General features: G+C 44.0%; 2 protein-coding genes and 1 long non-coding RNA gene across 5 annotated transcripts in view; 1 reads left to right on the forward strand and 2 right to left on the reverse strand.

Moving 5' to 3' along the window:
* LOC113603477 (uncharacterized) overlaps positions 1-26,679 on the reverse strand; it is a 204,133-nt gene that overhangs the window by 26,505 nt on the left and 150,949 nt on the right. The gene's annotated exons all lie outside the window — the stretch shown is intronic.
* The window catches only part of IRAG1 (inositol 1,4,5-triphosphate receptor associated 1), a 120,291-nt gene continuing 108,741 nt past the window's right edge, over positions 15,130-26,679 (forward strand). The window contains exon 1 of one of the 2 annotated variants that reach the window (XM_027073146.2): positions 15,130-15,548. In XM_027073146.2, coding sequence (XP_026928947.1) covers positions 15,482-15,548 — 67 coding nt within the window. In that variant the 5' untranslated portion in view covers positions 15,130-15,481. Of the gene's footprint in view, positions 15,622-26,679 lie in introns of both variants that reach the window. The other variant, XM_027073153.2, reaches the window with a different exon arrangement.
* On the reverse strand, positions 21,667-22,156 carry LOC106971833 (60S ribosomal protein L30-like). The gene has a single exon (XM_027073154.2). It carries the CDS (start codon positions 22,090-22,092, stop codon positions 21,745-21,747), a length of 348 nt encoding a protein of 115 aa, XP_026928955.1. The 5' UTR covers positions 22,093-22,156; the 3' UTR covers positions 21,667-21,744.

The following is a 26,679-nucleotide window of genomic DNA, read 5'->3' on the forward strand; positions in this document are numbered from 1 at the left end:
ACCCATTTCCTAAGATCTTGGAATAGATTGTTCTTATGTTTCGAGGAATTATTCTCATCTTTGTTTCCCTGTTTAGAACATACTAGCAATCTTTTGCAAGTAATTGCATGGACTGTTTTTTAAGAGAAGTTATAGGCGTTTGGGGGATTCTAAAACTTCCATTTCACATGAGCTTGTTAGAATTGCTTGGTTTTTGTATTTCCATGTTGGGGGGTTTGGTTTTTTTTAATTTTCAAATTTTACTAGGAAAGGACAGTGGTTAGGACAGTGGTTCTCAAATTTCAGTGGGAATTTCTTAGAAAGCTCATTAGAAATGACAGAATTCTGCATTCTACTGCCTCCAACCTGGAGCAGAATCCAGGAACCTATATTTAAAGTATGCACAATAGGTGATCACATGCTGAGATTCACTCCTTTAGAAGAAGGTACCCAGATCTAAGCCTGCTTTGACAAGTTAGTTGGAGGGAAGCACAATTTCAATTTCATGTAATTCTATTTTTATTTATAGAAGAGATTTTATTGAATGAAAACCAAATGTAGTATAAATTACAGACCCTTGGGAGACTTTTCCTTTAAGTGCATTCACAAATCAGGAAAGAACCTCTCTCTTGGCCAAGTGTCTTCCCAGTTTTTAGTTCAGAGAATATGGTCACTCTTCTAAGGCTGAACTTCAGGATGCCATTTGTTCAGATGAAATGGTAATTGCTGGTTCCAATGCCACGTGTGGAGCTGCTTAAGGCCTTGAGTAGTCTGGGCATGGCACTTGGAGTATATTCAGGGTTTAAAAAACTCCTGAGTTGTGTTCCTCACTGACCAGGTTTGCTTCTTCTAAAACTGGAGACCTCTCCTTGTGAGTTAGGATGAGCTCGCCTTGTTTTGAGCAGTTGCTTCAGGGTCACCCACTCCATTTCTAGCAGAGCTGGAAGCTCCCGTGGGAGATGGACTTGAGGCAGGGAGGTGGTCTCTCTTGGCAGATGAGGGAGGGACACAGAATCCAAGACACTCCAGAGAAACCTTGACCTTTAGATCTGGGCCTGTGCAGATTTATGTTTCAATTTTTGGGATATGGAGATGGGGAGTGGGGGTCCTTCACTGGGAAGGCTCCTAGCACTGCAGTAACCAAAGGAGTGTCTTAAGAGAAAAACAGGCAAACATACAAAACAGGAAATGGAGTTAAATTAGAAGAAAAAAAAAGATTGAAGAGGTGGGTGTCAGATCTAAGGCCCCAGAGGGAGGCAAGAGAGAATTCTGGAGTTACACAGGTTTGGGTTTGAGTCAGAACTCTGCCACCTGCTAGCGGTGTATCCTTAGAGGAGATAATTCAGATTTTTTTTAATGTTTGTTTATTTTTGAGAGAGACAGACAGAGTGCAAGTGGGGGAGGCACAGAGAGAGAGGGAGACACAAAATCTCAAGCAGGGTCCAGGCTCTGAGCTCTCAGTACAGAGCCTGACACAGGGCTTGAACTTGTGAATGGCAACATCATGACCTGAGCTGAAATTGAACGCTTAACCAACTGAACCACCCAGGCACCCCAAGGATACTTCATCTGTTGAACTCTTAGTTTCTGTAGTAAGAGGGGTAATAATAGTAACTACTTAAAAATTCTTGTGTGGATTAAAGGAATTCATATGAGGGCTTACCAGTGCCTGTCTGACATAGTCGCCATTGATTGACTGCATACTGTTATAACCATAGGCTACTTTCTTGATTTAGTTTATAATTGGTGTGAACTTTCTCCCCAACTTGGAATACAACTACAATTATCTCCCTTAAATTTTCCAAGCATCTACATGCTTGTCTGTTAGCAGGAAGTCCAGTATTTTCCACTTGAGGTATCTTCTCCCTTGAATTTTCTTTTTTTTTTTTTTAATTATTTTTTTTTAAACGTTTATTTATTTTTGAGACAGAGAGAGACAGAGCATGAACAGGGGAGGGTCAGAGAGAGGGAGACACAGAATCCGAAACAGGCTCCAGACTCCGAGCTGTCAACACAGAGCCCGACGCGGGGCTCGAACTCACAGACCGCAAGATCGTGACCTGAGCTGAAGTCGGCCACTCAACCGACTGAGCCACCCAGGCGCCCCTCCCTTGAATTTTCTAATAACCCTAGTAGGTCATTCAGTCCAAAGGGATGGTCCTAACAGCCAAATGCTAGGCAGAGAGAACTCTAGAATCTTACTGGTCCAATGACGATGTTATCACTGTTTCTGTTGCCATCATACGGTGTCATAGTTGAAAACAGGTCCCATGTAGTTGTGGATCATTGCTATGGTGATGCCTTCATTGGTCTAGAACTCTCTGTAATAGATTGTCCCTACTGGGCCCTTTTCATGTATGGACTGTATTTCTTACTCCACTGCTGTCCAGTGAGGCTCTATGACATGTTTGGCCAATGAGGTGGAAGTAACATGTACTACTTCCAATCAGAAGCTTTAAACTCCATCATAATCTATCTTTTCCTCTATCACAAAAATGGCACTGTTCCATGTAGGAATTGCTCTTTCAGTTTGAGACCTAGAGTGAAGAGTTCATGGAGCAGAGCTATGGCCAAACCATAGCCAGCATGTAACATGACTAAGACATAAAACTTTACTGTTGTAAGCCGCTGAGATTTTGGAACTGTTTGTTACTGTAGTATAACCTTCTCTACCTGACAGATATACATACTTGGGTCACAGGAGAGACTCATATTTAGGTTACAGTTATAGCTGTTTTAGTTCAAACATTCAACTTAGACATTACACCCAAAGCATACCATGCCAAAGTAGCTTAGTGGAGAGGGACTTACAGCCTCACTTCATGCTCTACCATAAATGTACTCTTTCATTAGTACTTAAGCTGTTATTAACAGCTGGATCACAAGACTGGACTCTCATGGTATATTCCCCACTGGGGCATTTGCTGTCCCTTCCTGCTTGTAGATCCCAATCAGGACCCTCCCGATACATCAGTGAGGTTCTAACAATTATGTTTCTGCAAAAGGAATGGGTCAGGGGTTCAAGGCCTTGGTCTCCTGTGGAGATTTACCCCGCTAGACAATTTTGCATACCACAGACATTTGGGAGAGGTGGTTTTTGTCAGGCTACAGGAATTTCTGTTTTATCTCTTTCCTGTGTATAAGTGCCTATTTGCCTTATATTTGTTAGAGGAAGTCACTCAGTTGATTTTTTTTCTCATAGTAAGTGCAATCTACCCCAATGAGATTTGCAACTCCCACCTCTAGCCATAGCAAAGATTGTAATTTATTTTTGAAGTTTACAATAGCAGTCCCTCTGTTACATGTAGATGTTATATGGAGGCATCATTGAGAAGGTCTGGGGGAAAAAAGAAATGGTAGATGGGGGCCCCAGTGAGTATCATTGATTCTACCCTACTCTCCTTTTTCTTCTCTAAAAACACAAAGAATAAGATTGAACCCCAAGAGCTAAAAGAATTATTCCAATACAAAATGAAAGGTGGCATTGCTCAGGCTTTTGTGATGGGATTTTATATTAACACAAGTAGAGAAGGTATATGAGGGCCCAAGGTCAGCAGTGGATCATGTAAGCAGGAAGGAGGAGGGAAGGCTTGGGAGGGCTCAGGGAGGTCTCTTGATGCAGGGAGTAGAATGCTTTCAGTCACTGGCATCTGGTCTTCTTCTGATGTAAACAACAGAGCAACACTTTAGAAGTATCTTTCTGGCTGCTATGGGGGGATTAGAGACAGAGGAGTAGAGACAAGGAGATTAGTTAGGGGGAAGTAGAAAAGATACATGTTTATTGAATGAATGAACATACAAATGAATATTAAGCTGTGGATATTAAGCCGTGGCTTTGGGTCCCTGCTCTGCCACATGTGCCAACTTCCTTAAGGCTCTGGTGGGTCTTCAGTCTTATGGAAGAATAAAACATTTTCCTTCCTGCTTTCCTCCACTGACCCTACAGATCCCCCTTCTCTCCCTTCATGGTAGGTCCCTTTGACTGTATCCACTGAGATCCTATCCTGTTTTTCTCTGAGTTTTTTTGGATTTTAAAGGTTGGTCACAATCTGATATTAAGTCTGGTCTTGTGCTTTGGTGCCTTCCACTTCTTCACCTCTTGTTGTGCAAGCTGTGTCTTGTTTTATATCAGATACTGTCTTTTCTCAGGGCCAATATGGTTCACATCACATTTGTATTTCACCATAATCCCCAACGTCCTACATCCACACTCAAAGCACAAGCAGGTTCCTTGTGGGCCATGGGATGACAGCTTGGCTGCCAAAGGTGATGCACGTTTTAGAGGTTACCCATTCCACTTAAGCCCTTGCTATTCTTGGGGAACCCATCACCCACCCCCAGGGTCTATACACCCACAACCATGGGTCTGCCTTGCAGTTTTCCATTCTCAGAATGTTTCAACATTTAGAAAACAAAATCAGGCAACATTCTTACCCAAGAAAGATGAGGGAAGTCCCTAACATCCCTAAAAAGTAGCTTTTGGAGAATCCAAAACAGGCCTATATGCTTTAAGAAGATGTCTTTGGCTTTTAATCTAGAAAAAGGAAGGAAGAATACAAAGGAAGGCTGAGATCCAAAGTGAATTCTTTTGTCTAGTACATGGTTTATTTTAAATGTGAAAGTTCAAGTTTACAAAAACAAATGGATTGGATGGGGCATTTGTGAGCTCTGAAGCATAGACATTTCTCCATGTTTGGAGGATGTTTTCAGATATTTGTGCAATTTTTGTCATTGTTGAAATAAAAGAGGTACTGAGGCTGTGCAACACTGTACCCAGAATGAGGTACAAAATAAATAAATGATAGTAAAGGGCCCAGAATCCCAAGAAAGGGAAGGAGAGAAACTATGGCCCTGGTTGTTATTATCCTCATGTGGCCCCAGACACTTGGTTGAAAAACCTCTTTTATTTTTATTTTTTGAGAGAGAGAGAAAGAGAGAGAGAGCAAGAGAGTATGAGCAAGGGAGAAGTAAAAGGAGAGGGAAGGAGAGAATCTTTTTTTTTTGAAAATTTTTAACGTTTTTTTAAATTTATTTTTGAGACAGAGAGAGACAGAGCATGAATGGGGCAGGGGCAGAGAGAGAGGGAGACACAGAATCTGAAGCAGGTTCCAGGCTCTGAGCCATCAGCCCAGAGCCCGACGCGGGGCTCAAACTCACGGATTGCGAGATCGTGACCTGAGTTGAAGTCGGACGCTTAACTGACTGAGCCACCCAGGCGCCCCAAGAATCTTAAGCAGGTTCCACACTGAGTGGAGCCTGACATGGGGCTCAATCTCATGACTGTGAGATCATGACCTGAGCCGAAATCAAGAGTAGGATGTTAACTGACTGGGCCACCCAGGCATCCCCAAAACTTCTGTATGACATATCGACCCATAAATTGGATTGATTCACTGATGGAATTCCATCATTGGATGGAACAAATTGAGCAAGTAAACTGCTATCAAGAAGACTGACGTCTTCTACAGAAGTGTTATTCCTGCATTTCTCCCATCCTTACCTACTTGCTTTTGTTAAAATATTTTTTATGAACTCAACTTGATCAGGCAGCTTTGAGAAAGGGATTTCCTAGAGGTGGGGGAAAATGGAATTCTTCAGCAATTGGATTCAAGGAAAAAGCATGGTCTTAGGACACCAGGTCCAGCTCGTTCATGGAGCCCCTGTGTGATCATGGATGAAATACTTTGTCTCTCTAGGCTTTGTTGTCTTAGTGGAAAATACAGACTGGACATTTTTGGAGAGTACGTTTTGAGAATGAGTGATGTAGAGAAATTGCTGTGTATGGTATGTGATACAAATTAAGTCTTGTTAGACATGATCTAATTCATAATTGGAAAGAATCACTCTGCCTGATCTGTGGGGGGCAGGAGAGCTGTTAGGAGTCAACAGCATTGACATCATGGTGAGAAGTCATGACCACATAGACCAGGGTGGTAGTGATAAAAGTAGTAAGAAATGGTTAGATTCTGGATGTATTTTTTTAATATTTATTTCTGAGAGAGAGTGAGAGTTCAAGCAGCGGAGGGACAGAGAGAGGGGGACAGAGGTTGCAAAGCAGGCTCTGTGCTGACAGCAGAGAGTCTGATGTGGGGCTTGAACTCACAAACCATGAGATTATAACATGAGCCAAAGTCAGATGCTTAACTGACTGAGCCACCCAGGTGCCCTTGGTTGCATTTTGAAGGTAGAGCTGAGATAATTTTCTGATGGATTCCCTATGGGATGTGTGGGGAGCTGCAAGTGGGGGGCCGTGAATGATTCACATTTTGAGCTTGAGCAACTTGAAGGATGGACTTGCCATTTACCAAGATGGAAAATGCTGAGGGGAGAGCAGGTATTGGGGGCTGCATGGAGTAAACTGGAGAAGTGTATCAGACGCCCAAGAAGAGGTGCTCAGCCAGCAGTTGGATACATGACTTTGGGGTTTGGAGGAGAGGTCTAGACTAGACCCAAACATTTGAGAGTCTTCAGACAGCATTTAAAATCATAAGCTCGGAGAAGATCCTCTTGGGAGTGAGTGCAGGGAGAAGAGAATCGAGGTCTGAGAAGTAAGCCCTGGAGCAGTCCAGCATATTAAGCATCAGGGAGATGAGGGGGAACAAATGCATCCCCCCGCCTTTCTTTCTTCTTCTTTTATGGTTATGAAAGGGAACTGTTCTATTTAATTCAGTTAGCCTTCATTTGAACAAAGCTGCTTACAAAACTTATTTTGGGTTTGCTCTTAAAAAGCGATATATGCTCTCTGCAACTTCAAAGTCCTTTAAAAAGGAAAAACACCCGACTCTGAGCTGTGGAAGAAGGTCTCACTCATGGTGTAGTCATCGAACCAGCGAGTCCAGTGCATCTGGAGATCAAGTTCCTCTCAGGATTAGTGAAATCAAGCTTTTGTTAGCATTAATTTAATGGTGGAATGTCAACTTGAAAACCTCAAAAATCTTTTTCTGCTTCACATCTCTTCCCCTTTTTCATCCAAAAGAGAAACTATGTAAGGCCAGAAGGGATAATATAAGAAAGGTTTGACCCTTCCTTTGGTGAGATAAACAATCTGTTGTGTCATGGCACCAGCACAGAAGTCCTGAGACTACAGACTGAGACTACAGTGTAACTCGGGGTTGTTTAGGGGAGGGCAAGGTAAGGATAGATCAATTTTGTGATATAGATCTGGGGTCTCAGTGGACCATGCGTTTTTTATGAGTCAAGTAATGACATCATTGTTCCAGGAGCCAATACAATTGTAGGTTGAATTCAAAGCAATCTGGTGTTCTGGCCATATGAAAATAGAATCCCCTGAATAAAGAGACTAGTGGCTGGATGACAACTAGCAGTCCCCTATACTGTTCTGGACTTTATAATGTGAGACAGACTTTGGCAAAGTTTGTGTTGTTTAGTGATGAGAGGGACCAGCATGGGACAAGAGTTTAAACAAATGACAAGCTTGTGGCCTCAGCTGTCACTGTCTTCAGATATTGAAGGACTGCCAGGGTATGAGAGAAATTGGCTCTGCACTTCACCATTGGGCACAAAGAGAAGTAAAGGAGAAAAAGTTACAGAGACCTTTCTATTGTTGGAATGGGCTGCCACATAGGGTTATAAACTATCTCTCCTTTGAGGAATTCAAGTAGGGGGTGAATAATCAATAGTCAGGGATGTTTTAGAGAAAAGTCTCTTAGGTGGAGGCCTATGGATGAGCCTTAGGAGGTATGTAAATCCCATGAAAGTACATGTCAAATTGTATGGGCATGTTCCATTGCTTTTATAAGGTCCTCAGACCTAATAAAGGGACCCTAAAAGGTTAAGAGGGTCTGCCATAGCAAATATCTTTAAGCAGGGTGGCCTATAAGACTGGTTGACCTCTGTGGTGTTCTTAGAGTAAGTTCAATGGTTCTAACTAGCTCCCCATTCCCTGGCAGAGTGATCCTATGGAAAGAGTATTGATTTCAGAGTTGGATAGAACTTGGTTTAACTCCTGGCTCAGTTACCCTCTACCTTTATGACCATAGGCCTGTTGCTTAATTTTTCTTAACCTCAGTTTCTTCATTTGAAAAATAAGAATAATGAAAGCTACCTTACAGGACCATTAAATAAGGTAATACAGGTCACCTAGCACGACTCTGGCTCATAATGGGAGCTTGGTAAATGTCTGGTCTTTTCCTCACTCTTTGTCCATGACATCTGTTATCACCTGTCCCACCACAGTCTCTGAACAAGGACACCATATTTATCACATAGCCTCAGCTATGACTACTAGATCAGAGCAGGATACCTGCCCCTAGGGTAGTTAATGACTTATGATACTTGGCTTAAACAGACAAGTGAGGCCAATCAGATGCTTTTGAGAATCTGAAACAAGACAGTTGTCAGGTGGTTGTGGGGAGAACAGGGCTGGAGCTGAGAGGCCAATATGAGCCATAGCAAGGAGAGTGTGCACAAAAAGGAGAGAGGAGAAGGAGGAGGAAGCAGATGTGTAGAGAAAAGGAGGAAGAGGGAGAGAGGGAATCACATGGTTTGTGGGAGACAAGGATACAGACATTAAGATAGGGTAGAGGCCTCAAGTTCTGATGGCTCTCTGCTCCCTTGAGGTCTGGGTGTACTTCCTTTCCTGTCCTTGTGTTCTGTGGGGCTCAGTTATCATTGGCATGAGCCCCCTTTACATTTGAGCCAGCCAGAGTGGGTTTCTGTTCTTTTCAACTTTAAGAATCCTGCATTTTACCCATCTGTCCTGCCATTAGGTCTGCTTGCACGTCAGCCAAGCTTGGAATTCTTTCTTTCTCCTTGACTTTCCCTGTTCTACTCAGCACTTGATGCCCGGCTGAATTTCCTCCTTCTCCCACAAAGCCCTTCCTGAGCAGCCCAGCACCACAGGCCTCTCTTCCCCCTAAGCTGCTTTTTTTTTCTTTTTAAAACTTTATTTCAACATAACTATGCTTACAGAAATACACTCATATTGGTTAATAGAATGCAATTTAAGTTTAACTTATCCTACACAATTTGGAGCAAAAACTTGGTACATGGTTTAAGCGTAAAAAAAAAAATTTGCAATCTGGTTTATTTTTCATCTATCACAACCGTATATAAAAGATCCTCCCATCAAATGATGCTAAAGCAGGCAGCAAGAACCTTGAGAAATTAACCTTTGGTTTGTCTCGGAAAAATAACACGTATTGCACTGTAAAAGTTTATAAAATTTGTGCAACAAAACATTGTTGTAATGTTTCAATGTAAGCTACTTCTTTGATGGATGTGTGTGAACTTGGGATGCAGGGGAACTCAGAGGAGGGGACAGACTCATCTAGACTTCTCCAAAGAGCAGTACTGTCTTCTCTGAAATCCTTTCCTGACCATCTCCCCTTTATGGGACTTCTAAGGTCACCCTGGTATCTCAGTCCGTCCTTACCCACATCCTCCCTCCCTCTTCCCACACACTCATGTTATCACATGGTTGCTGAATGGATGAAGAACTGAGCATTACCTTCACATCAAAACCCTGTCAGCAACCCCTGCAAATTGGCTTCTGATCCCATCAGTCTATAGACACGACTCTTTCAAAGTCCAAAATCTTGTTTACAATCTTCATCTGTGACTTCAGGCTCCCTATTTTTAAGATTTATGCCCTCAGTTGAGATCTCTCTCAAGCAACAATCTGGCAAGCCTGCATTTCTACCATCTTCGGGGCATCTCCACCTGCGTATCCCAATGGTATCTCAAACCGAACTCATGTCTGGGGCACGTTGGTGGCTTAGTCAGTCAAGCATTGATTTCAGCTCAGGTTATGATCTCACGGTTTATGAGTTCAAGCCCCATGCCAGGCTCTGTGATGATAGCATGGAGACTGCTTGGGATTCTCTCTCCCTCTCTCTCTGACCCTCCCCTGCTTGCACTCTGCCTTTCTCAAAAATAAGTAACAAACAAACAAATAAAAAAAAACTGAACTCAGGTCTTCTTTAAGCAGTGTGCTCCTGCTCCTGGCTTCCCTGTGGCATTAACATTCTCCCTACCCATCGCAGGATAAAAACTTTGGAGGACACTATCCCTGCTTAGAACTCCTGTGGGGCTCCCGGCTATCATGCAGGTAGACCCAAACTCTGAAGCCAAGGCTCCTTCACAGTATGACCTACTCAGCCAGCCCCATGACAGAACCCCTGCCGCTGCATTCCCGAGTGCTTTTCCACTGCCATACTTAGGTTCACCCTACTTCTTCCTTTAGGAACAGTTTCCCTAACCCGCTTGCCTCTTGAAACTTTGATCTCTTGAAACCTTGACCTTGCCTCAAATGCCAACTCCTCTAGAAAGCAAACCTTCCTAAAGTCCCACTTCTTCCTTGGAATTCCTGCAACGCTTGGTTCAAGTTCAATGACCCCATCCTAGCCCACCCGTGTTCTTCCTTATAGAAGAGTTTTACTAGTGACATCTCATGTAAGCACACCGACAGATAGTTTGCAAATCACTTTCACATGCCTTAGATCACAAGTGTTCCTTCCTTTCTTGAGCCTCATACCATAAGCCCCTGGAGGGCAGGAGTCATGTTTTGTTTATCTCTGTAACTTCACTGCCTAGCAGAGGCCAGGAACAGGATATGTGCGCAGTGTGCTTCCTTGAGACAAACGGGTAAGTCATGCTCTTGAGGAAGAGTGGGGAAAGCAGATGACGATTTTTCCAGCATCATTCCCTCTAGGACTGGCCCAAAGCAAAGTCAGGATACCAGGACGCTTTTTCTCCCCAGCCCATTCCAGGACCACTTGATTCATGGGTTATCATTTTAGTGTCATTAGTTACCTGATGCTCATATTGTTTTAGGTTTGGCCAGTAAGAGCCCCTTCCTCTGTTCTTTGATGTCACCATCATTTCTGAGGCAGTTCCTTACTATTTGGCACAGTCAGATGTTCCAGGCTCTTCTCATACTTTCCCTATCCCAGCCCTAGAGGTACTCGTTTCTCCAAGGAATCCTAGATCCTTTCGTTGGAGAATGGTATTTACAAATCCAAATCTGTGTACAAAGTGTGTTCATTGTAACTGGAGCATGCTATTTCCAGACCTTCTCAGTGGGCAGAGCTAGGAAACAGATGTATGTTTCTGCACACACACATCTGTCTGTATGTATATAAATATGTTTATATACACATGCCCACCTGTTTATCTCTCTATCCCTTCCTTCTCTCCCCCCTTCTATCTACCTACCTGCCAATCTAGTCCATGCCAGTACCTACAGTTCCAACCCAGCACTGCATGGCTTATTCAATTTTCCCTCCTTTCTGTGTTTGTATCTCCCTCTTCTTATAGTGAGAAACTTGATTCTCCTTATTAACATGTTTACTAATTTACTCAGTCCAGGAATGCACAGAAAGTACTTTCAGAATCGCTAATCCATATGGAAAAGAAATCGACTCAATATTTGTTTATAGTTCTTGTCTTCAATTCGCCTGAAGGCATTTGGTCCAAACGCTGTGTACAAAAGTTACCCGAGGTAGTATCTTTCCAGCCCCTTCTCTCCATAGACTGAATCATCTGCTTGGCTCTGTATCTCATTTCTGCCCTTGTCACACCTGGCTTTTCAGGTGCAGAACAGCAGAGCCCCTTCTCCATGGGTCACAGCCCCCTCCTGCCTCTATTAGGCGTCCTTCCTGCATCCTCCCTCCTCTTGCCAGTTCCAGAAACGTCCTCACTAATGCCCCCTCCTATTCTCTTTGTGGCGCTTATTTCTTTTTAAGGAGTCCTTTGCTATCATTTCAATAGAATCCTGGGAGAGAGAGGAGACACCTTATGTTCCCATTCTGTTGTCTTGAACCCAACACCTGGGGACTCTAGAGTCAGGAAGATCTGGCTTTACAAACCAAGAGACATGGGCATGCTTGTTGACCTCTCTGTGTCTTGGATTCCTCATCTAGGACATGGGTGTGAGAAGCCCTACATCACATGGATTTGGTGAGGACTGAACTAGACCTCACATGTATAGTAGCTAACACAGTGCCTGGCACCATGTGCGGTAAGTGACACCTGTCATTGTCATCTGATTGACACCTAGGTGTCGTTCCCACTGACTTGGCCACTTATTTATTTGCTTACTCATCCCAGGCCTACTAAGTGCTAGGCATAGCACAGAGTCTCTGAGCATACAAGGGGCAGGGAAATCTCAGTGTGGTCATCCCAGCTGGCAGTCCCTGAGCTGGCAGTGTTTTTGGCAAGATGCTGCTTCTCCAAGCTGGCTTCCTTCAGTCCCAGGATGAGCTTTTGGCCTGGGACTTTCAGACTTCTTCCCTGGCTCTGAGTCAAATGGTCTGTTGGGAGAACTTCCCCCAGCTGTGTGCCAGTGTATCTCTGCTGGGCCACCGCTTTAATGCTGAGGACACATGATTGTCTCTGATGGGAATGAGTGATGAGCTGAAGACTTTGGTAGAGTGAGGCCAAATCCCTGTGTGGCTCCAGGAACAAGGATAAAAATAGCCAAGTAATTGCTCATGCTCTTTTAAGGATTAAAAGTCAGCTTTCAGGCAAGCTGTGAAGCTCCATGACCAGGACAGCAAGGGACACGGTTCCTTTTTTAGAGCTTTGGTCAGCACTCCCTGTGCACTGCTGGCTTCTGGGCTTCTGCAATGCTATTCCCACTTGATTAAGGGGGTCACCTTCACTAGTCTATACCCCACGCGGTCAGAGATGGGTCTAAGTTGTCCCTACCACATCTCGTCATCCAACACCAGGTCTGGCACTCTAAAGATGCTCAATAAACATTTTTAAATGAATATATGAGCTGTGAGAAGCTATACTGTATTTTAAAAATAACCTTTGGAACACGATCTATAGTCTAGTAAAAGTAATGCACCAATGCTAACTTCCAGGTTTTCATATTGTACAACAGCCAAGAAAGATGTTACCACTGGGGGGAAGCTGGGGGAAGCATACATGAGACTCTTTGTACTGTTTTTGCAACTTCCTGTGTGTCTGTAATTATTCCAAAATAGAAAACAAAAGCAATGAAAATTATTTTTGGTTAGGTTCGTGTCAATACGCTTTGACACTTGGGGGAGGCAGTGCTGGAAGATGACTTGATTAAATCCCTATTCACTGCAATGCATTTGTTTCATTATTATTTTTGAATATAAACATATGGTTTATTCATATGATTCAAAACTTTGAATACATACATAAGGTATATAGTGGATACTTTCTGCCCCGGCCACTCAGTTTCTCTCCCCATTGGCCAGTATTGTTAATGTTATTTGTTTCGTATGCTGTTTTAGTGAGATTGTGTGCACACATACACACATGAACTTGTGACTTGTGTATGTGTGAACATAAGTATATTTGTGCATGTGTGTATGTATATCTATATCTATCTATCTATCTATCTATCTATCTATCTACCTATCTATCTATCTATCCATATACTGTTCTGTTATCTTACTTTTCCCACTTAATCATATCTTGGAGGCTTTTCATATCACTACACAAAGAGTTTCCTTATCCTTTGTTATGGCTGGATCCCATCATCTTTTATGGCCCCCAGTTGATACACATTTGTGTCGTTTCCAATCCTTTTGCTTTTATAGACAAAGCTGCAGTGAATAATCTTGTTCATTTGTCATCTCCCAAGTGTGGGAGTGTGTTTGTAGAAAAAAATTCCTAGAAGTGAAACTGGGCCAAAGGAGATGAACCTTATAATCTTGATAAGGCTAAATTGTCTTCTATAGAACTTGTTCCATATTACATGCCCACTAGTAATGTGTTTTATGAAATTCTTGTATTAATTCAGTGATTTTAGAAGTTATTTGATGATTCCTTGTGAGTCTGGTGAAAGCTATGGGCCTGGACCCAAGAGAAATACAAATCACACAGTGTTTCACATACAATTTCAGTGGGCTCAGAAGCTCCTGAAGGCTATCTATGAACTCTAGTTTAAGACACGCTGGCTGAAGGGGAAAGAGCTTTTTAAGTTTATTTATTTGAGAGAGAGAGAGACAGAGACAGAGAGAGAGAGAGAGAGAGAAAGCATATGAGCAGGGCAGGGGCAGAGAGAGAGGAAGACTGAGAATCCCAAGCAGGCTCTGTACCTGTCAGCACAGAGCCTGACGTGGGGCTTGAACTCACGAACCCGTGAGATCATGACCTGGGCCGAAATCAAGAGTTGGACGCTTAACTGACTGAGCCACCCAGGTGCCCCAAGGGGAAAGAGCTTTAAGGCCAATCCACCTAAGTTCACCTCTTAGCTCTACCATTTCCCATGTGTGGAATGTCAGGAGAGTGGTTTCACTTCTTCATGTCTCAATTTCCTTTTGGAAGGGAAGGTACAATAACTCCATTTTGTAGGGCACTACATGCTTTTATGTAGAGCATCTATTATAGAGGTTGGAATACAGCAGGTGTTCAATATATGGTTTGTATACACACCCACACTTTACACCCTCATCACACACCCTTGCATGCACACAAGTATATATATATATATATATATATATATATATATATATATATATATTGGACATACTTAAAACTACACTGTATGATGTTGTTTTGGATATACTTATACTATAAAAGTTATGTGTTGTTTATCTGAAATTCAGAGTTAAGTGGGTGTTTTGTATTTTATCTGGCAACTCTATCCAGGGCTTCTCTGAGCTGCTTCTGGCCTCAGAAGAAGGCTGGAGTCCCCATGTGACTTGCACAGAGTCTGGAGCTCCATGACTTTGGCCCTAGGTGGGGACTGCATCCAAGGTGGGTGAGGAGCAAGTAGGGTCGGCATGTGGGCTCCGGGAGAGAGACAACCCGTCCTTGCCTGCATCTGGGCAGGGGAAGGAAACAAATTTGTGCCTGTCAGCACTGTGACATGCTGACACTGTGCTAAGCCTTCCCTATGGTCTCCTTTATCCCTCCTGCAACTCTGTGAGTGAGGTGTTATCACTGTTATCCCTGTCTTAGAGATGAGGAAACTGGGGCTCCACAATGCAAAGTCCATGGGTCTGCCCAATGCAGGAACAGGGATTGAAGCCCCTGGGGCTGCTGCCAGGTCTGGAATTAGCTGAACCTACTAGGCCCTTCTCTCTGATAATCCCAAGGGTTTAAGGTGGGAGCAGCCCCCCCCCCCCCCATGAATCTCTGGGACAGGAAGTGTTCCCAGTTTCTCCTGGCCCTGAGCCAGGGTCTTGTCCAGCTTCACATGCTTGCTGGGGATTCCAGGCTAGGAGGCAGATCTGCAGAGTTCTTTTGGTCCCTGTCTGTCCAGGACAGTGCCCAGCAGCATGAGCCGCCCATGGGCACTGCCCTGTGCTGTGCGGGTCCCCATGGGAGGCACTCAGGGCAAGCAGCTGCCTTGCAGGCCCAGTGTGCCCTGAGCCCTGGGGCTGGCTTGGTCAGCTTCCCCTGCCATTAGCCCCCTCAGTGGGGACACAGGGGGCTCCCCGAGGAGCTCCAGGCTCCAAGTCCCAGCCCCTCTAGGAGGAGGCGGTGGCCAAGGCTCAGCAGCCAGAGGCTTCTCAGCTCGGAGCTCCAGAGCCAGATGTAACATTGACCTTAAATGGTAAAAGCTCCCCAGAGTGAAGAGAGGCTGGCCAGAAGAGGAAAGGGGAATAACTCAGTTTTAGGTAAGTCATTGCTATATCCAAGAATAACCTGCTCTTCAGCTGGGACGCGAGGGAACCCTTCTCCTCCTTAAAGGTACAAGGTGCTGGGATGGGGGCGCTTGACTTTAACTTTCAGGGGAGTTGGCTTTTTTGGGTGCCATTTCAGCTGAGTATTTTTATTGTTGCTGTCATGATTTTTAAATAAGAAGTGAATCTTGCCAGTCCTCTAACTTAACTAAACCATGCTCCGTCTGCTGCTGTTGGAAAGGGTGCACAGGCTGGGGTGAAAATGTGGGTTCTGAGTGGAGAGCCCACCCCCAGATTTCCTGTGGGCCCCTTTGGGGAAATAGCGGGTCCTCAGGTTATGCAAGGCTTCTGGGCAGGGCTTTCCCCCCACTGCCTGCTATCCCTTTCCCAGCTCAGCTCTGTGCTTACTCCCTCTGTCCTCCACTTTGACCTTGTGCTGCACCCCCATCCACGTAGGACCCTGTGCTGGCCCAGCCCTGTCTCCATCCTTGACCCTGCCCCTGTTTCTGTGCCTGCCCCTTCTGTCCTGTGTTCTGGTTGTAGCCTCTGTTTTTATCTCTGTCTCCATGTTTCCTTCTGTGCCCAGCTTTGCCCCCTGTGCCCTTTCCCTCCTCTCTGGAGTGGGTACATGTGCCCAACCTGTTTCCCTAGCCTGGCTCACCTCCAGGAGCTTGGTGTCAAAGCTATCGTATAGCACTCAGGCTGACTTCCCCCAAAGGAAAGGCCAGTGGACAGAGGGCAGAGAGGGGCCTAGCTGTCTTGTTCCCTCCTGCCCAGGAAACGGCTGTGAAAGCCTGGAGATTCTCTGCAGTTTGAGTCAACAGAGTGCAGGGTCTGGGGCCCCTGGCTAGTACTCCTGCCTCCCAGAGCTCGGCAGCTGGTGTTCTCTTAACACTCTTCAGGCTGCCTTTTGGGGGCCTCTCAGGGGGAAGTAAAGAAGCCATGGGCTTGTTTGGGCTGGGTCTCCTGCAGGGAGAAGGAGGAAGCTTCCCAGGACTGTTAGGCTGGAAGCACTAGGGAGTCAGAGTCTGCTAAGGATTCTGTCATCCCCACCAGGGGGCGAGGACACCCTCGTGGGACAGGTGGGGTTAATTCCCTTACAGCCTCCTGGGGCACTTTTCTGGGGAGGAAAGTCAGGTTAAGTGACTTGCCTAAGGTCAGACTGCTAAGGAAGAGCAGTGCTAGCAGTGAACCCAAGTCTGAGTCTAACAGCAGACAAGGCGTGAGTGACAGGGTACTCCCACCTTCAGTAGTTTCTTGTGATTTCTGACCAAGTGAACGATACAGTTGTCACCGTCATGTTTGGTCATCCTTGATACAGTGGTGTGTGTGTGTGTGTGTGTGTGTGTGTGTGTGTGTGTGTATGTGTGTGTTGAGGGTGACTATATTCACAGCTGATGTACCTTTCTCTATGCTTGGTGGTAAAGTGGGACATTCCTGCATACCCTCAAAGGTTGCCTGGGATGTATAATCATGTACTAATTGCTACAACATAATCAATGCTCCCATAAACAATGTTTTTTGGAAGAAGGGGAAAAAAAGCAAACACACTATTTTTAATACATCTAACACTGTTCTAAGCACATCCCATATAGTAATTTAGCTTCCACAGCCCTACGGGGCAGGGATTATTGTTACTACCATCATCTTGTAGATGGGGACATTTTAGCATAGAGAGGTCACACAGCTGGTGAGAGGTGGAACTGGCATTTGACCCCAGTCAGCCTGTCTCCGGAGGCTCTGCTCTTAACCACCATGCTCTATTCATCTCCACTTGGTACCGCTTCTGAGAGGGCAGTGGGGAAGCCCCAACTGTCTCCTGATGCTCTGCCTCAGGCTTCCTGCACATGATTTCTTGTGCTGTCCTCAGTAACGCTATGAGGGATGTTATCTTTGCCCAACTTTACAGGGAGGACACTATGAGTAGGGGATGTTAAATGACTTGTCCAAAGTCACCCAGCCACCCAGTGCCAGAGCAGGCAATTTAGTATCTTGAATGAGGGTAGTCAGTGCCATGTAATACCTTCTTCTTGGCACTGATTCTCAGGTGGACCAGTGGGCTCATGGCTTCAGGGTGAGGGTTCTAAGTCTCCATGAGAGGAAGCTGGATGATGCCTGATGGGCTGAACCATAAGTACGGTTCTCAACTTCTCCAATGGCCCTGCCTCTTTCCTTCACGTCTTGGTAATGAAGGTGGATGGATGTAGCCCACCCCTCCAGCAGGAGAAGAGACAGCCCTGTGAGGGCTGAGACCTTGTCTCATTTCCACTGTGTGCCTGCACCCAGAATGATGCTGGGAGGGACTGAATATTCAAGGATCAATTTGTTTTCCTTATGAAGAAATGGACATAATGCTCACAAATTGTGTTCCAGTTAAACAGGGCCCTGGTTTATTGTGTATGCATACCTGATGATCAGATTATTTTAGCCTGGTAAGGTGGGGGTCTCAAGTTGGCCACCTCCTCCCACCCTGGCCACCTCTCCACGGAGCCACTGGCCTGCCATTCAGACATCAGCTGAGGGGTTGTGACCCAGGAGGAGCAGAGTCCTGGATGGGTGGGAAGGAGAAATTTTGGAGGTCAGATGTTGCCCCTGCCACTTGGGAAGCTCTCTGAATCGATGGGAGGGGGATAGAGAACTGACTTCTTGTGTGGTAAACATAAAAGGAAGGAGAGAGAAAATTGATATAAATGAAGCCCCTCATGAGATGCTTGTGCCAGGATCTGTGCTGGAACGTTATTTCATTTAATCCTCACAATGGACACGAGGCCGCTGTGGTAGAAAGAGATGGAGTAATGTGCCCAAGGCTACACAGCCCATAGTGGTGAGCAGGGATGTCAGCTCAGGCCACTTGGGTCTAAAGTGCAGACTTCCTGTGTTAGATCCACCCTGCTTCTAGTTAGTAACACGCGACTTGGGGAAGTTATCAAGTGCCACCGTCCACATGATGCCAAAATCAAGAAAAGAGGGAAAGAGATATTGTGTTTGCCCTATAGACCCTGGAGGCTGGAGCCTGAGGTTCAGGGGACAGCTCAGGGCAGCCTCACTGGATGGAATGCAGAGGCAACATGAGCCCATGACCTTGTACAAGCCCTGCCTTCTCTGCAAGGGCTTTCTCCAGAGGAGAAGGAAAGCAGATGATGGTCAGCGAGGAAACCTCCTTCCCAGTGGGCCACAGCTGTAAAAAACAGTTTTCAAAGTCTGGACTTAATCGGTTCTGGTTACTTTCCTCCTAGTACTATTTTATGTATAATTCTTATTCATTTTTTCCCTTATAATAAAGGAAATATATGTTCCATGCTAAAATTTCTTTGGAAATATATAAATAAGTATAAACAAGAAATACAGGGGCATCTGGGTGGCTCAGTCGGTTAAGCGTTGACTCCTGATTTTGGCTTAGGTCGTGATCTCATGGTTCATGAGTTCAAGCCCCACAGTGGGCTCTGTGATGATGGTGCAGAGCTTGCTTGGGATTCTGTCGGTCCCCTCTCTCTGCCCCTTCCCTGTGCGTGCACTCTCTCTCAAAAATAAATAAATAAACATTTAAAAAAAGAAATACAGAAGTAAATATGAAGAAATAAAAAATCCCCCAGAATCCTGTCACTCAGAAATAAGTATTGTTAATATGACGGTGTGTTTCTCTGCAATTTATAAAACTAAGGTCTTACTATATGTGGTTTTAAAACTAATATGTATTTAAAATTTTTTTTTAAAGATTTAAGTTTTCTAGAGCAGTTTCGGTTCACAGCAAAATTGAGAGGAAGGTACAGAGATTTCCCATATACCTCCGGCCTCACACATGCACAGCCTCCCCCATTATCAACAACCCCCACCAGAGTGGTTCATTTGTTACAATTCATGAGCCTACACTGACATATCATTATTACCCAAAGTCCATAGTTTACCTTAGGGTTCACTCTTGGTGTTATTCATTCTGTGGGTATAAGGGCATGTATCCACCATTATAATATCATGCAGAGTAGTGTCACTGCCCTGAAGATCCCCTGTGCTCCACCTACTTACCCTTCTTCCCAACTCCAACCCCTAGCAATCACTGACGTTTTTACTGTCTCCATAGTTTCACTTTTTCCAGAATGTCATCTAGTTGGAAGCATATAGTATGTAGGCTTTTCAGACTGGCTTGTTTCATTTAGTAATATGCATTTAAGTTTCCTCCATATCTTTTCTTTTTTTTTTTAAGTTTTTAAAAAAATTTATTTTGAGGGGTGCCTGGGTGGTTCAGTTGGTTAAGTGTCCGACTTTGGTTCAGGTCATGATCTCGCCATACACGAGTTTGGAGCCTGCTTCAGATTCTGTATCTCTCACTCTTTCTGCCCCTCCCCTGCTTGCACTCTATCTCTCTCTCTCTCAAAAATAAATAAACATTATAAATAAAATAAAATAAAATTTATTTTGAGATAGAGAGAGTGACTAGAGGAGGGGCGCAGAGAGAGGGAGAAAGAGAGAATCCCAAGCAGGCTCCACACTGTCAGTGCAGAGCCTGATGTGGGGCTCAAACTCATGAACCATGAGATCATGACCTGAGCCGAAGTCAGATGCTTAACTGACTTAGCCACCCAGGTGCCCTGCTCCATGTCTTTTCATGGCTTGATAGCTCATTCTTTTTAGCACCAGATAATATTCTATTGTCTTGATGTACCACAGTTTCTTTATCCACTCACTGAAGGACATCTTAATCTGCTTTTTAAAAATTGAACATTCTATTGTCATCATTTTTAAAATATAATTTATTGTCAAATTGGCTTACATACAACACCCAGTGCTCATCCCCACAGGTGCCCTCCTCAATGCCCATCACCCATTTTCCCCTCTCTCCCAACCCCCCATCCACCCTCAGTTTGTTCTCTGTATTTAAGAGTCTCTTGTGGTTTCCTTCCCTCCCTCTCTGTTTGTAACTATTTTCCCCCCTTCCCTTTCCCGATGGTCTTCTGTTAAGTTTCTCAAGATCCACATATGAATGAAAACATATGATATCTGTCTTTCTCTGATTGACTTATTTCACTTAGCATAACACCCTCCAGTTCCATCCACGTTGCTGCAAATGGCATGATTCCATTCTTTCTCATTGCCAAGTAGTATTTCATTGTATATATAAACCACATCTTCTTTATCCATTCACCAGCTGATAGACATTTAGACTCTTTCCATAATTTGGCTATTGTTGAAAGTGCTGCTATAAACATTGGGGTACATGTGCCCCTATGCATAATTTTCCATGCCATTAAAGATACTTCAAAACATGATTTTTCAATGGTTGTATAATATAGAGTAATTTTAGCTGTGCCATGGTTTGATCACTGTTGCTTTTCTTGGGCCCTTATGAATGTGATTTTTCTTTGGGGACTGCTTCAGTGGTACACACATGATGGCTTTTCTGTACATGTATGACATTTGGAAACCCAGCTCTCAGAGGCAGGCTTGGGTGGTGTGGCCCAAGGTGTGACTTATTCTGCAAGATAATAAGTGAGATACTGACTCAGCCCTAAACACACAAACTCACATCACAAGAATGTCATTCCCTTGTGAGTTATTTTTAGTCCTGCTGTGAAGAAGAAAGCCTCCATCTGATGTAGCCTGGGAATGAGAGGGGCTACAGGACTTTCAGCACTAAAATCAGAAGTCTCAGGCAATTCAGGACAAGTTGTTCACCCTGGCTTGAACTGTCTGTGCCTTCAACATCTTTCAGACCCTGGCTTGTCTCCCTTCTTGGCCAAAATGAGAGCAAGCCTTGAGCCTGGAGCCTTTGTCAGGCAATAGCTAGTATTTAATAAGTGTTTTCATTTATTTGTATAACTCCTCTCACCTTGTGGTATAAGCCGTACTGCTTTTTCCATTTATGGTAGAGTTATAAAGTTTGCTTATTGGATAAAAGTAATAACAGGGGTAGCTAACACTTATTGAGTACTTACTGTGTGCTAGGTGCTGTTCTAAGGTTTTATTGGCAGTACCTCATTTAGTCCACATAGCAACCCCCCGAAGTAGTTACTGTGATTATCTCTGTTATGTAGATCAGGAAACTGAGGCACAGAGAGGGCCAGGAACTTGTCCAACAACACAAAGCCAGTAAATGGCATCCTCACCAACACTTGTTGTTTCTTGTGCTTTTTTTTTTCTTTCAGGTTTTAAAACAAGCTCTAGCCAATTTTATTAAAGAAAACTTTTATTTGATTCACTTTTCACCAGTCTGTTCTGGCATGCTTCGAATGATATCAGAATCACCTGGATCAATAATAGTCAGTGTGCACACTCTGTAGTATTTCCCACAAGCTGTGCCCAATTCAATAGTATTGCCACTGTAGTGATGGACACCAGTTTTGGCCAACATGGCATAGTATTCTATTTCAGATTTCCTCAAGGCTGGGCAGTTGTTGGCGAGGATGACCAGTTTCACTTTGCCATGTCGGATCATTTCCAGAGTCTGCTTGTACCCCAACACATACTTCCCACTTTTCATAATGAGTTGGAGCCTAGAGCTGTTGGGCTCCAGCGACTTTTTCATCTTCTTTGCGGCCACCATCTTCCTGCCTTAGGTGCGGGACGGACCCAACCAAAAGCAACCTCCAAGATGGCCGGGAGAGAGAAAGGCTCTTGTGCTTTTGATTTTAGCCATTCTGACAGGTGTGAGGTGATATCTCATTGTGGTTTTGATTTGCATTTCCCTCTTGATAAGGGATGTTGAGCATCTTTTCATGTCTGTTCCTCATCTGTATGTCTTCTTTGGAGAATGTCTGTTCATGTCTTCTAACTTTTTAATTGGATTATTTGGGGGTTTTTTGGTGTTGAGTTGTATAATTTCTTTATATATTTTGGATACTAACTCTTTATTGGATATGTCATTTGCAAATATCTTCTCCCATTTGGTAGTTGTCTTGTAGTTTTGTTGATTGTTTCCTTCAGTGTTCACAAGCTTTTTATTTTGATATAGTCCCAATAGTTTATTTTTGCTTTCATTTCCCTTGCCTCAGGAGACATAACTAGAAAAATATTGCTACAGCCAATGTCAGAGAAATTATTGCCTGTGCTCTCTTCAGGTTTCACATTTTGGTCTTTAATCCATTTTGAGTTTATTTTTGTGTATGGTGTTAGAAAGTGGTCCAGTTTCATTCTCTTGCATCTGAGTGTCCAGTTTTCCCAACACCATTTGTTGAAGACACTGCCTTTTCCCCATTGCATATTCTTGCCTCCTTTGTTGGAAATTAATTGACAAGCAGGCTTTGTAAAGCCTACTTACCCCAGCCCTCTGGAGTGCCCTCTAGTGGAGGCAGGCCCCCTTAAATCATAAAGCAAGGAAATGCAGAGCAGAATGCGTGTCCCCTACAGGGAGAACATTCCCAAGAGAAAGGAAAGAGGAAAGGGCTAAGCCAGTCAGGCTGACCATTGTCAGAACCCACCATCTGACAGCCATTCCCCTGGAGAGTGAGGCAAACTATAAGAGACTTTTCTTTTTTTCAGAGTTTTTCCGCCATATGTTTCAAGGCTATATATATTTTTTTCACTCACACACCCTCTGAGATTTTATTTTTTAATTATTTTTTAAAATATGAAATTTATTGGCAAATTTGTTTCCATACAACAGCCAGTGCTCATCCTAACAGGTGCCCTCCTCAATGCCCATCACCCACTTTCCCCGCCCTCCCACGCCCCATCAACCCTCAGTTTATTCTCAGTTTTTAAGAGTCTCATGGTTTGCTGCCTTCCTTCTCTGTAACTTTTTCCCCCTTCCCCTCCCCCATGGTCTTCTGTTAAGTTTCTCAGGATCCACATAAGAGTGAAAACATATGGTATCTGTCTTTCTCTGTATGACTTACTTCACTTAGTGTAACATTCTCCAGTTCCATCCACGTTGCTACAAGAGGCCATATTTCATTCTTTCTCATTGCCAAGTAGTATTCCATTGTATATATAAACCACAACTTCTTTATCCATTTATCAGTTGATGGACATTTAGGCTCTTTCCATAATTTGGCTATTGTTGAAAGTGCTGCTATAAACATTGGGGTACAAGTGTCCCTATGCATCAGTACTCCTGTATCCCTTGGGTAAATTCCTACCAGTGCTATTGCTGGGTCATAGGGTAGGTCTATTTTTAATTTTTTGAGGAACCTCCACACTGTTTTCCAGAGCGGCTGCACCAGTTTGCATTCCCACCATCAGTGCAAGAGGGTTCCCGTTTCTCCACATCCTCTCCAGCATCTAAAGTCTCCTGATTTGTTCATTTTAGCCACTCTGACTGGCATGAGGTGGTATCTCAGTGTGGTTTTGATTTGTATTTCCCTGATGAGGAGTGACGTTGAGCATCTTTTCATGTGCCTGTTGGCTATCTGGATGTCTTCTTTAGAAAAGTGTCTATTCATGTCTTCTTCCCATTTCTTCACTGGATTATTTGTTTTTCAGGTGTGGAGTTTGGTGAGTTCTTTACAGATATTGGATACTAGACCTTTGTCCGATATGTCATTTACAAATATATTTTCCCATTCCGTCGGTTGCCTTTTAGTTTTGTTGATTGTTTCCTTTGCAGTGCAGAAGCTTTTTATCTTGATGAGGTCCCAATAGTTCATTTTTGCTTTTAATTCCCTTGCCTTTGGAGATGTGTCAAGTAAGAAATTGCTGTGGCTGAGGTCAGAGAGGTTTTTTTTCCTGCTTTCTCCTGTAGGGTTTTGATGGTTTCCTGTCTCACATTCAGGTCCTTCATCCATTTTGAGTTTATTTTTGTGAATGGTGTAAGAAAGTGGTCTAGTTTCATTCTTCTGCATGTTGCTGTCCAGTTCTCCCAGCACCATTTGTTAAAGAGACTGTCTTTTTTCCATTGGATATTCTTTCCTGCTTTGTCAAAGATTAGTTGGCCATACATTTTGAGGTCCAATTCTGGAGTCTCTATTCTATTCCATTGGTCTATGTGTCTGTTTTTGTGCCAATACCATGCTGTCTTGAAGATTACAGCTTTGTAGTAGAGGCTAAACTCTGGGATTGTGATGCCTCCCGCTTTGGTTTTCTCCTTCAACTGAGGGTTGATGGGAAGGGGATGGGGGAGAGGGGAAAATGGATGATGGGCATTAAGGAGGGCACTTGTTGGGACGAGCACTGGGTGTTGTATGTAAGCAATGAACCATGGGAATCTGCTCCCAAAGCCAAGAGCACACTGTATACACTGTATGTTAGCTAATGTGACAATAAGTTATATTAAAAAAAAAAGATAGCCATTCCCCTGGGGGCGGGGGGGAGTTGGGAGTCTTGCATTCTGTGGCTCCTCCCACACCAATGAAACAATCATGTAGGAGAAGAAGCATGATGCCCTTAATGGTGCCTCAGTGAGGGCTGACCCAAGCCCTGTTGCAAAGCTGGCCTCTGAGGTGATGTACACCAGCAGATGTGCCACACCCTAGTGACAGGTAGGGAGCTTTCAGGCTGCAGAGGCTGCCATGTAGTACCAGGAGGTGAGCACCCCTAGCTCCTCTCTCTCCTGCCTGATGGAACTTCACCCTTTCTCTTCCTGACATGCTTAGTGGGCACCTGTTTGAGGAGCAGTCCTTCTGTGGACAAGACAAGCATCCAACTAGTATCTGGTGTGAATTATTTTTCATGCAAGTTCCATTTAGGCAGCTCCAGTCAAGGAGCAAATGGCCTCCTAACTACCTCTTCCTCTGGGATCCTTCATGTAGATAGACAATGAAAGGAGGGGATGGGAACTACCATTGTTTGAGCATGCTGTTTGTGCCAGGTGTTTTATATATATAATATGTTGTTAAACTCAGACCATAGCCATCTAAGGGAGATATTTGTGAGCAACTGACACAGTCCACTTACTCAAAACAACTAATATTAACTAGTAAGTAAAGAAAGGGGACTCAAATAAAAAACTATCAGACGCCTAATCTGTGGCAACTTCCATCTGTCTGTGGCACATATACCCAGGCCATAGAGGAGAGTGAGAATGTCCATCCTCTGTGCCTGCCTCTGTAGTTTGAGCCTAGGGGGTCCTGGCACTGCTTCTTGGAACAAAAATGCCCTGAGCTTTGGGGCAGGATGCTGGACAGCTCTACTCTGTATCTCTGTCTTCTTTCAATATGTGACAATCTTTATCATGTTTCATAACCTTGTCTATGAACAAGCCCCTTCCTCTGGTAGGAAAATACAGTACAAGTCTAGAATCTCTATCATAAGAAATGCCATGTTGTACACTGTGAGTCTTGAGACATTCTCTGACTCACCAAGTCTTGTGCCCTAAAAGGTCATAGATCCTGCCATAGTCACCCAGTCTGCCTCAGAGGCAGCATGGAGTAGTGGTTGAGACCCCAGCTTCTAAAGTCAAATGACCTGAACCAAGTCTCAGCCTTGCAACTTATTGCGTGACCTTGGGCAAAATGATCTAACCTCTGCTGCCTTACTTTCCTGACATATAAAATAGGCTGGTCATGATGTGTCTTGTTCAAAGAATTGTTATAAAGATGAAATGGATTAGTGTATTTAAAGAACTTATTTGTGTATAAGTATTCAACAAATAATAACTATTATTCAAGCCCAGGTTAACATTGAGCACATGGGACTCCTCTATTTTGTGGCTCCAAATTGTCAGGTTTTTCAAAGGGCTGTCTCATCGTGATATTTTCAACCTGGGCTTGATTCACTGGTAGAAAGAATATAATGTCTTTCTGGGCTTCTCACCTAAGACGTCTTTCCTGTTTCCCAGCTGTGGTCCAACTAGTCCCTAATGTAGGTTGGAAGGTAGTGGTGATGAGGTTAAGTGTTGTTAGGAGGAACCTAGATGGATGAATGCCAAGAGAACTCCCTAAAAAGCATCATCTTGGGGGATGTTCCAAGGTCCTAGCCCTATCCCTAAGCCTGGTCAGTGGCCTGGAGTTGATTGTTCACATGGAGACTGACTCATGATAATCAAACTCATAAGAGACTGAAGTATATAATTCTGAATGTCTGTGTGCTAATGTATGGTGGGAGATAATCCTTTCCAGTGACCAAAATGCCTGGAAGATGAAAATTTTTCTCAGAAGGTAGAACGTTCTGAGGGGGTGTTTCACCTAGGCTAGAGCCTGATAGTAATTTCTGCCTACAACAGAGAGACTTCCCCAGAGCACAAGAGGGGTCTCTC

The sequence above is a fragment of the Acinonyx jubatus genome, chromosome D1, assembly GCF_027475565.1.
Source record: "Acinonyx jubatus isolate Ajub_Pintada_27869175 chromosome D1, VMU_Ajub_asm_v1.0, whole genome shotgun sequence".
Taxonomy (NCBI): domain Eukaryota; kingdom Metazoa; phylum Chordata; class Mammalia; order Carnivora; family Felidae; genus Acinonyx; species Acinonyx jubatus.

Excerpts from the sequence above, each read along its gene's own strand:
- LOC106971833 (XM_027073154.2), bottom strand. The coding sequence starts at position 22,092 with ATGGTGGCCGCAAAGAAGATGAAAAAGTCGCTGGAGCCCAACAGCTCT.